The following is a 12368-nucleotide window of genomic DNA, read 5'->3' as shown; positions in this document are numbered from 1 at the left end:
CAGGGTCAATAAATACTCACTTGAATGAAGAAATAAACGGTTAAATAGTAGTCCATTGTGTATACAACACATTGCCTTTATCCATTTATCCATCAGTGGACACTTATGTAGCTTTCATGTCTTGTCTATTGTGAAAAATGCTGCAGTGAACATGGAGGTGCAGATATCTCTTCAAGATAGTGATTTCATTTCATTTGGATATACATCCAGAAGTGGAATTACTGAATCATATGGTAGTTCTATTTTTTTAAATTTTTTGAGGAACCTCCATAGTGTTTCCCATAGTGGCTTTACTAATTCACATTCTCCCAACAGTGCACTAATTTACATTCCCCCAACAGTGCACAGTGTTCCTTTTTTTCCATATCCTTGTCAGCATGTGTTATTTCTTGTTTATTTGTTTTGTTTTGTTTTTTTGGTAATAGCCATTCTAATGAGTGTGAAGTGATATCTCATTGTGCTTTTTATTTGCATTTACCTGATGATTAGTGATGTTGAGCACTTTTTCATGTACTTGTTGGCCAAGACATACAGGTTGTTTGCCCATTCTTTAATTGGATTCTTTTGCTGTTAAGTTGTGTGAATTCTTTGTACATTTTGGATATTAAACACTTTCAGTTACATGGTTTACAAATATTTTCTCCCATTCCATAGGTTGCCTTTTCATTTTGTTGATTGTTTCTTTTGTTGTGCAGAGCCTTTTAGTTTAACTCATCTTTTACTCTCCACAATCACAGGCATATTTCAGTAAGCATCAGGACTACAGTCTCACAATCCTGACCCAGGAAATATAATTTAGAATTAACTTCCTTTCAAATTAAGACATTCCTCTGATGAGCTGCCCAGTGGAATAAAGTTACATTCTCTGACAGTGCTTAGCCCCACCCAGCTGATCTTTTGTACAGAGATATGTGAATGAGACCTTCTAATACCAACTTACTAAAAGCATCTCTCTGCTGCCTTGGCTATGTCTTCACTTAGCTCATTTTACTTTCTATTGCAGCCTCTCTGAGATGGGTTTAGCGCTGCTATCATTTAAAGGCAGTAAGATATCTTCAAGAAAAACAACTGTAAAATCCATCCATCCTATTGACGTCAATTGCTTAGGAAAGGAGTGAATACAGAAAACTTCTTAGAGAGTCAGCTCTGCATGTTTTATCTCTTTTAGATTTCCAAGTGAAAATAATTATTGGAAAGCCTGGGGTTGTTACTGATTATAAAACAGTGATTTTCCCCCTCCTATGATTTTTAAAACTTCAGTAGTTTGAACTATTTGAATCAAAGTTTAAACTTTGATTTAGATAGCTCTTTAAGAATTTTGCAATGTCAGCTGTGAAGTTTGAACTGGATTATCTTTCTCCTGAATGCTTCAGACATGAGCATGCTTCCAGCCCAGATTTTACTTTAACCTGCTTGACTGAACTTTCTGGTGATTCTAGTCAATTGGAACTTCAGCACTCGAATTCTGTCCCTGTTGGTAAGCTAAACTTTAGATTGATATTTTTGAGTATCTTAACTTACATCTGTACTTTTTAAATGTCAGATGTATAAAAAATAAATCTTGATGTCATTTACTTTGCAGTGGTATAGCTGATGCCAATTTGTTTCTTGAGTTATTTTTCCTGAACTATATAAATAAATTTTTATAAAAAAGAACAGAGGGTTTGCCAATAGAATAAAGTGTCAGAAAACAAATTCAGTGAAATAAAAAAAAATGTTAATAATGAAGTAGATTTTGTTTGTCTGAACACTGAAGCCTATCAAGGCTTAGTTTTATTTGGGATGACTGATGAAATCAGGGATTTTATCCATAAACTGCAAAAAAAAAAAAAAAAAAAAAAAAGGCCTGCCATCTTTCGTTCCTTTCTTTTATTTCTGTTTCCTTTTATATAATTACATAAAGGATAATATATGTTTTACTTCCTCATTAAGAACAAGATAATATTTCTTTTGGTTATGTTATTTTATAACTTGGACTCTGTGTTAGCTGACAGTGTTGATAGAATTCAAGGCGAAGAATTGCTTTTTTGATACCTTTGGGTTTTACTTATTCAGACTCTCAGTTTTCCTACTTGCTCTGTAATTTTGAGGAAATAATGCTATACACTAGCAGTTTGCATTCATCAAAAATTTCTGAGGGTTTGGTTTTTAATGAGATGTCAATAGTAAATTGTGCTTTGTAGAAAAATTTTGTATAATAAATAAATAATACTTAAATGTTATTCTAAAGGAAATTTCCGTTATGATTTAGATGATCATCTTTACTCATAAAAAAGGCAGTGTAACGTGAATGTAAAAGTTAAGCAAAACCTTCATAGCTTTTGATGTTACTGGACATTAATCTTTGTCCAATGAAAAATATTTGTAGAAATAATAAATTCCATTTGGCAACCAGAGGATTATTCCAAGAGAATTTGGCACATTTATTTATTTTGAGGTGTTTAAAAAGAATTTTTGTGTGACTCCCAAACAATCACTGATTTTTTTTGTTCATAGATTCTTTTGTCTTGTATGACTTGTTTTACAGTATAGGCAGTTCTACAATCAGGAGATATAACAATCTTTTGTAAATTTTCTTTCAACTGTAAGAAAAGAGATTTCCATGCTATTGGTTTTTTTTCTTAAATTGACAGTCTTCCTGGGTATTGAACCTACAATTTCATAAGGTGAAAAAGTCAGTTCTTTACAAATAAACATAGGAAACTTGGACAGGAAGATAAAATTTATAAAGTATTTGCCAGTTCAGTCATGTTCTTTGCAACATAGTTTATCTTCTAGTCATCTCTGTCACAGCACATCTATTCCAATAGATTGAATTGCTGTCTTTATGTAGTTGACCTGCACATCTATAGCTTAGGTATAAACCCAGAGCCTGGAAGACACTTCTTCACCGATATCCTGGCAGTGCCTCAAATTCAACACAACTAAGCAAAACTTCCTAAAAAGACCTCCTCCTCCTTACATCCTTTTTTCTGTCAATAACCCCTTAGCATACATTGCAGTATAAAGTTTATGTTTATTTGTATGCATATTAGTTTAATATTTGTCTTCTCCGCCTCTTTGACCAGCACTGTAGCCCCAGTACTCAATAGGGTGCCTGGCAATAAAATGTTATTTTTGCCTTGACTCCCTGACTGCCTGCCTAAGGGACTGAAAGATTGGCCCTCTTCATTCCCGCTAGTGCGTGCACCTGTGTGGACTTCTAACTGATCTCACCTCCAGGTTCTCCATAACAAGCCTCTTGCCCATTGACAGCCACATAGTCCTTTGTAAGTACAAGTCTGACCTATTTCCACTTTTGTTTACAATTTCTATAATTCTCTGTGACCTAGATTATAAACCTGGTGCTCTAGGATCTAAATCTGTTTTCTTCCAAAACTTTTCCAGCCTCATATAACCTACATGTATCCTACAAGAATGGATTACACTATCAATCAGTGTGCATATTATTCTTTCAAAATAATTTCCAATATTTCTTTCTCCCTGCCTCTATTAAGATCTCACTGAGATAAAATACTGTTTTATTCCCAAATACCTATGGTTAACTCTCTGTATAAAGGAGTTTTTCCTGTTGCTAAACTTCTACAAAATGTTTGTTCTATGTATTAAATGCTCACATTCTATTTTTTTTTTTGTAAATACTTATGTTCTCGGCTCCTCTCCTGTTAAATTATATTTCTTAAGGGTAATTGCCATTTCACAATTGTTTGTGTCTGTGCATGATACACATGCAATAAATATGATTCCGTGAATTACCAATTAGTACAGTATAGTTTATCTTTTAATGAATTTTCTGTCAGAGGTAGTATTTACTTAAATCAAATTATATATGTATTTTAACAGACAAAATATTATGTGGAAATTATTACACAATTAGTTACCTGATAATAACAGGTACCTGGAATTTGTTTTTCATTTGAAACTTTTATGGAGCATTGAGCGTTCTAGAATCTGTTTTGTATGCTAGATCTTTTTGCCCTATTTATAATAGAATCAAGTTGTATCCTTTCATTCAAAATATATTAATTGAATATTCATGATTTAGAGTTAGTGCTTGGATGTCTATATGAAAATGAAAATAAGCTGATAGTAGAAGTAAGGAAAGAGCTGTGTCCTTTTAATCTCAGTGGTGTGGCAGTATGTTTTTAACATTCATACGCACATACTCCTAGCATGGGAAAATAAAGTATAAGAGATGAATGTTAGTCCATAGAAAGTTGAACAGGTCTGTCTAAAAAGAAATATGTTCCATTGTCAGCAAAAGCGGTATTTACACCTTTCACTTATTTAATACCTTGACAATAACTCATACCTACAGAATTTCAATAGTTCTCACAAGACATCTATGAGGTAGATTTCATTAATCTTAAACTCTATTCCCTAGAAGAAAAATTCAAATTTCGGAGAAGTAATTTAATTGGACCAAAGTCACATACATATAGTGAGAGAGAATGTGCGTGTGTGTGAGTGCCTGTGTGTGAGTGTGTGTGTGAGTACATGTGTGAGTGCATGTGTGTGAGAGTGTGTGTGTGTTGGGGAGGTGGCACAGACAGAGGGAAGCTGAAGAGCTCTTAATCTGTTTTCTGTCTGTAAGTTTAGTGTTCTTTCTTCCTCCTTAACACAACTTGGAAATTAAGTTTAAAAAAGTCACGTGGGAGAAAAATGCTTTGTTGTGTTCCAGAAATGGATTTAATCAGTAATCGGTAATGAGGATATAAATTTCCTGTCCAGACTCTGGAATGTGCTTTAAATGACTTGTAAGCCTGTGAGCATTTCATCATCATGGCCACCATGGTCATCATCCCCTTTGTGGTATTAATGACAAGCACATATATAATTTCCTGTGTATCAGGCAGTGCTCTAATTGTTTTATATCTATAATGTTTATATTATGTATAAACATATGTTTATATCTGACATACTTTGGTAAATATACACATATTTACATATTTAATTTCTCACTTTCAGCCCTATGGAGAGTTAGGTAACATTATTATTTCCATGTCACACTACTAGCCAATCAACAAATATTTCCTCAACCTTAAGAAATCTGTAGTGGAGCAATGGATCATTCCCTGCTGTGAGATCAGTGGTACACATTTGACACATGGGCCATCATGAACAATAAGAAACTAATTATGTGTACATAAATACAAACAGTGGTTACCACTGATTCATAGATATTTATAAAATCTACACAGCTTTAATTTTCTGTGACAATCTGTTATGCATCTATAGTTCATAAAACTTATTTAAACCTAATTATGTCGTTGATTTTCATGACTTTTTGTTGACTGGCTCTACTTGAAGTCTAGAGGCCTGCAATTTCGGAAGCAGATCATTTGTTCATGTTATAGTTACTATAATAGAGCAGAAAGAAGACATGACTATTCCTGACTGAAGCAAACCTGAATGCAGTTTAAAAAAATTTCTTCTCCCCTTGTCTAGTGTCTGCTTCTATGGATGTCTAATTCTCAATTAGACTGACTTACTGCTCTGTCTTTACATCTGTTTTTTTCTGTATCCTTGATGCTTCTGAATGCCTGTTTTTTGTTTGTTTGTTTTTGCCAGCTCCTCAGGATCTCCTGCCTATTTCTATTTTTCATGAATTGTTTTTCTAGTTCCAAATTAACCTATTGCTACATGATGCAGATGCGACATTCCTTTAGAATTTAAGTACCTCAATACAATTAGATAATAAACTCTTTACATAAAATCTTACATTATTAAAAAAAAAAGTTGTTTCAGTTATCCCAATTATATGAAAAAAAGCCAGTACCAGTAAACAGCCAATTGGAACAATGGGCTGCATACTGAAACAGTATAGATATAATTCACATAAGTACTGATATAAATACTTCACAGTGGTGGTAAGTATACAGTGCTAATTCCGAAGAATTCAAGATCATTTGGTCCTTCCTCTGTTATTGCTTCCAAAACAGGTATGTCCCACTGGTAGTCATATAACTTCCAGTGTGATAAAGTAACATTTCAATCAATGTGATCCATAATTCACTTAGCCAATAACATAATCTTTAAAAAATTTTTTCAGTGGTTGAAAAGCTTTTGGCCATAATAGATAGTATAATATTTTTCTAGAGTTTCAGACAATACAGTCTATCATATGCAAGAATGTATGTGATTAAGTTTCTTAATTTCATTTAATCTAGAATTGCACGTTTATTAGACCTTAGAACGCTTTTACATAGAACATTTCCTAACATCCTGCAAGGTTTGCTTTGGAGATTTAATGTTAAAGAATAAATTATATAACTAATGAAGTAATGGGAGAACTCTAATAAAAAATCAGGATAGGGTCCCACTCAGTCACCAACAAATTATGTCACCTTAGGCAAGGTTTTAACATCTCTCCTGGATGATATTCCTAATCTACACAATGTCTAGAATAGATTAGTTGACCTTGAAGGCAACTGACAATTATAAAAAATCTTAATGAAAACAATTAGAATTAGAACATTTCCAAAGGGCATCATTAAGCTTGGTAAAGCCAATAATATAAAGATGGGCAAAGACAAAATATCTGTTTACATGTAAGTTATAACAATAATAATGAGTGTCAACATATGCAAAGAACTTCATAATTTACAGAGCTCTTTTACATTTGATGTTTCGACCACTATGTATATCAAATCATTTTATTACTTCCAGTTTTACAAATAAAGAAACTGCATATCTAACAGTGATATTTTACAGTGAAATTTTAGTAAGTGGCAAACCAAGAACTTAGATCCAGACTTTCTCCAATTCCAAATGTTATTGCCACTATACTACTACAAGTATGAGTACCACTATTACTGCTATGATTATAATGAAAAATAACAAAAACAACAATATTTACTATGTTAATTGCATACCAAGCACTTCTAATCTCATTTTACTCTCCCAATACTGTTGTGAAGCATGGAGAAATTAAATAGTATTATAATCACTCATCATATTTCAAATATAGATTTATAGATCACTAACTTACAGACTAATTTGCTATTTTCAATTCAGAATGGTTGAGCTGATATCTTTGTAAGGAAAAAACAACATTTACAAGTAACTTGATAAGCTAGGAAAGACTACTTGGCCTATTGAAAAGTAACTGTTAACATGCTGATTTTAAATAATGACTATATTCATTTCAAGTGGGTTCTATATATTTGGTGAGACACTTGCAGAATCTTTTCATCATTTCTTTTTCTGTTTAAATTAGGAAGCTTATTCAATTCAAATGATTTCTAGTAAAGTAATTCTAACTTTTGACCAGCTATCATTAAATACTAGAAGTTGACATGATTGCCATATTTTAAAAAATTGCCTTTGAATTATTTCCATAAGAGACTTGCTTCCTTCTCTAAATTCTTGTTTTTAAGAGATCCAAACATCTTAGCAAGGTGCTGGTGTACTATGGATTTACAATAACATTTTGAGGCAAATAAGCATCCTCTCTGTTTTCTTTTGTTTATAACTGAAAATTAACTTGAAATGATTTATTCAGAGTCATACAGCTACTTATTACCAAAAATGAAGATGAGAAGCTGGGTCTCATGGTTCCTTGTCTATTGCATTTCACACTATTAAAGTAAATATCTTCCCTCAAAGGTTTCTTAGTATCATGTCTCCCTGATACCAGATGAAAATAAATCTACTCCACTGAAGTATAACTGAGTCATAAGACAATAAACTATTGTACTTTCCTTAGAATAACAGATTTTTAAGGTCTCATACGATCCCAAACAAATGCTATATTTTCCAAAAAGTATTGCAACATTCAGTAGTAGTCACAGGAGTAAACATAAACCTATTATAAATATTACATAATATCCCCATCAAACTACATGATCACACACACACATGCACACACACACATTCAGTCACTGCACTTTTTAGAGAATTTGACTATTGTTATCTTTCCGGATATATTCTAGAACCCAGAAATGACTGACGACTCTGCTGAAATTCTAGTTGTGCTAAGGTCAGCATAAAAACAAGCTTTTCATCATCATGGGTGGTTTGGGGTTTTATGAGCTGGGCTTTGCAATGATTATTTCTTTGTCTCAAAAAATGAAGAGCATGACTACTAAGGATATGCAAGGAAATCCAAAGAATAGTCTCTGTGTTCCCTGACCTTGGGGTAGAGGATGAACATCCAACTAATTGCAGCCCAGAAGACTATCTCTGATCAAAAATTAGAAGACAGGCTACTACGTAAAAAGATTTTTGTTCAGTTAGAAGTATATAATTAGAGATCCTAATTTCTTGAGATGCTTAGAACTATGACCAGTTGCCACATGACTAGTTATAGTTATGTTGTTACCATCATCAACTGTTCATGTTTATTAGATGTCTACTCTGTGCCCAACTCTCTGCCAGTCTCTGTGAGAAATGTAAAGTATTTGGAAGGTCCAGTGCCTGCTCTAAATTGTACTCTCTAAATCTAGTTATGAAAAAAATCCATATGTGTGATTGAAATAGGTGACTGTCTCATCCTGCCAGTGTCATTCAGGGAAGAAACGTATCAACTGGGAGAATAGTGCTTTTAGAGAGGTAGTTCTTAAAGCCAGAGTGTAGCCCACAGAGCACTTGAATTAGAATCACCAGAATACTTGGAATACATGAAGATTCTAGGATCCCATCCCAGACACTTTACTTGTAAACTCTGGATATAATCCAGAAATCTAGATTTTAGAAATTTCTCACATTATGACCGTATACACCAAAGGTTGAGAACTGATGTTTTTGTCAGTGGTCACGATAGGTTCACTGGCAAGAGCTCCTTACAGTGATCAGTATGTTATGGCATTTTTTCCCGATTATTTCTGATCATAGCAATTTGCAATCAACTATAACTCTTTTGTCAGCAACTTATTTAATGGCTGTTGATCCATTTATATACTTGCCAGAGTGTCTTCCTATTTTTCTTACATCTACATATCACCCTCAGATAAATTCAGATTCAGTCCCTTCTAAAAAGCCCTTCTTCTCATCCCTTATATAAAACATTTCGTTTTCTCTGTATTGGATGCCCATAATATGTATTTATGTGGCACTGATATCAGTGTAAAATGTTTATTTTTTTGCATTTAATCTTGCATTTAAATGTTTTAGCTGTTAGATATTGGGTGTAGTTTTCAATGTAATTTTATCAAATAGAGAATAAACTCCCACAAAATAAGAGATATGTTGTACTTCTTTTCCCTCAAGAGGGACCAACAGAGAGCTCTATGAACAGAAGGAGCTGCATTACTTGTTCCTAATATGACTTTACAAAGATGGACCAGTTGATAGAAATCTTCATTTCCTTTGTGGATTTTTTTTTTTTTTTTTTTTTTGCGGTATGCAGGCCTCTCACTGTTGTGGCCTCTCCCGTTGCGGAGCACAGCCTCTGGACGTGCAGGCTCAGCGGCCATGGCTCACCGGTCCAGCCACTCCATGGTATGTGGGATCTTCCTGGACCGGGGCACGAACCCGTGTCCCCTGCATCGGCAGGCGGACTCTCAACCACTGCGCCACCAGAGAAGCCCCCTTTGTGGATTTTTTAATATAACTCTGATCTCTTAATGGCTCTGCCAAGGGGCCTTCAACTCATTCTGTCCCAAGAAGAGCAATCTAGGTTCATATGATATGCATACTTTGGCTGCCCTGGTAAAAGGGAAAGTTAATGCTAATGCGATGTTGTAAAATGAAATAACCCCAACAACCATCATTTCACTAAATGACTGCTGAAAATATTCTACTAAGAGTTGAGTACATCTATTATAATTCAAAATAATGAATTAAAAAGTGGTCTTTCTGATAACATACAAGGCTTATGTGGCCATTGCATTACTGCATAATAATTGGTGGAATTCCTAAAATATATAGAGATAAACTAGATGCAGATATATAGATACCTCTCCTCAAATGTTTTCTGGCGTCATGTCTTCCTGATATCAGATGAAAACAAATTACTTTCTTTTTTTTTTGGAATAAATCTCAGTACCTTGGCTTACCCAACACTTTATTTAAAAAAAAATTTAAGGCTTGTGGTGAAATGTTTATGATAATATTCTCAGGCTGACATGATGATATATAGCCATAATCTTTATTCATAAAGCTCTTTCTGGGAAACAATTGACAGAAACCTCTCTCTAAAGTAATGGTTGTGTTCTTGTCTGAAGTATGGATTCAAGCATGCTACCAATAATTTACGACCAATTACAGAAAATGTACTTCACTGAAGCTTGCAAGTATTATCTCTTTACAATAGATTCAAGAATCTCTTGTAGTTAATCAATCTCACTTTAATTCCAATTTTTTTTAAGTGGGAGATAAAGTAGTGGGGTACAGGGATACACTGTGAATTAATCAAATCCTGCATATATGAGTGCATTTCCATGTGTAAGGTAGAAAAAAAATTGAAAATCACTATCTTTAGTGATATAAGCAGGAGGATAGAGGTTAATGAGTAAACTATTCTGGAAAGAAATTTGACATTATTTTTCAAATGGATTTCAAATCATGTATAGCTTTGATTCAGAAATTCAACTTCTAGGGATTTGTTTCAAATAAAATCAGGGATATACAGAATAATGGAACAAAAATGCTCAATGCAGTGTTGCTTTTAATAGAGATAATAAGAAATAAGAGTGCAACAGTGTGGAATTCATTAAGTAATTAAACTATAACATATCTCCCAAGAAGGAATGTTTTAGAGACTTGTAACATGGGTAGTAAAGAAAATGCTATTGGCAATGGAAAATAGGGTATAACACTAAATAAGGTGATAAAATTATATGTAGATATTTTATACAACTTTTGTGTAGATGTTTATAATTATATGAGATCTGTGCAAAAAGAAAAACATATACCAAAATAGTAAAATCTGTTAGTCCTGAGGTATAGGATCCCAGTAAAATTTACCTTTTGTTTTTTGCTACATTTTCCAAATTTCCTTGATTAACCATGTATTACTTTTAATCATGTAATATATATATATTAAGGGAGTTTTACCTTTTTTATAACTTAAGAAAAATTAGAAGCAACTTACATGAAAATAGACATAGAAGAAGGTAAATTGTGCCAGAGTCCTTGACAAAATATAGGTTTCTTGACATTTGAGAATTTTCAGGTCTCCACTTGACTCTCACAGCATTTCCACGACCCTCTTTACTGCAGTCTCATCTTCAGACTGGGGCCATAGCATAGAAGCCCACATGAAAGTATTAGATACTCAGAAAACAATTGTTCAGGATGGTGAGAATAGTAATCTTTAGCACTATTTTTGCAGCCATTGTTCTCCTCAGCCCTGAAAACCTCTAACCCTATTTCCAACAAAACTCTTCCATATATAGAAATAGCTAGTACATACACATAAATGGTCATTTATTATATCCAAGTGAAATTACAACTGTCACTTTTTTGAGCTTCATTATGTTTAATTTCTCAGAAGAAATCATTTTACAATCATTCAAGAAATAAGATAATGCAGGGAAGACAAAGGCACCCAACAAATAGGTGCTCCATCTATTTTTTAAAGGCTGGAGTTAGCAGAAAGGAAAGAAAAGATACATAATGATAACTATAAGCATCAAAAAGTCAGCGGGCATCAAAAAGCTAACTATAGGAGAGAAGAGAAAGGGACATGTATTAAAAACTAAAACAACAGCAAAAGTATGGAAAGCAAGAGGAAGATAATTGTATAATGGAGAGAGAATTTTTTATGGATCAAGGTCTGTCTGTTTAAACACAAAGAGATTTGTTAGGAAGATATATTAAAGATCATAGAATCATTGCATCAGCTTTATAAATAGTCCCTAGGCTAAGTTTTCAGAAAAAAAATTATAGAACATGCTGATGTCCATGCATGAAAAGAGAGACATAGCTGCTGCCAACTCCAAAGGCATGCTGCTTTTGCTGAGGTGACAAACTTTCACCTCTGCTCCAACCCCAGAACTACACAGGAAATCACTGAGTAAACAGGAAAAGGAAACAGTGCTATCCCTCCAACCCATCCCTATGCCCTGATTGGTTTCTGATTAAATCACTGCTGAACCCCTAGCACTAGGGTGGGATGAACCCCACAAAGGACCCACTGCCTAAGAGTAGTCAGCAGGCATATTCATCAAGAGAAGGCCACTCTGGACTTGTTTCCTCATTTGAAAAACAAGGGACTTGGACCTCTTTCAAAGATTCTTTGATTTTTTTCATAGGCATTTGATCAAAAAATAATAAGGATCTTTGTTGGGAGGGTCTACAAAGTCCTGCAAGTCACCGTAAATTCAGAATGCTTACTGCTTAATATAAATTTGCACACTGGAGAAACCCCACATTGGCTTCTGATCTCCCAGCTTCCATGGCTATGTTCTCACCCATTGCTCTGC

General features: G+C 33.9%; 1 protein-coding gene across 1 annotated transcript in view; it reads left to right on the top strand.

The window, feature by feature from the left end:
- Positions 1 to 1323: 1323 nt before the first annotated feature.
- Positions 1324 to 12368, top strand: part of ANO3 (anoctamin 3) — a gene marked incomplete at both ends in the record, with an annotated part of 386431 nt that continues 375386 nt past the window's right edge. Inside the window, 1 exon segment of the mRNA XM_079709019.1 lies at positions 1324 to 1477. Coding sequence (XP_079565145.1) covers positions 1324 to 1477 — 154 coding nt within the window.

This window comes from Hyperoodon ampullatus, assembly GCF_949752795.1.
Source record: "Hyperoodon ampullatus genome assembly, chromosome: 7".
NCBI classification, from domain to species: Eukaryota; Metazoa; Chordata; class Mammalia; order Artiodactyla; family Ziphiidae; genus Hyperoodon; species Hyperoodon ampullatus.
The sequence above is the reverse complement of the archived record's forward strand: the minus strand, read 5'-3'. Positions and strand labels throughout refer to the sequence as shown.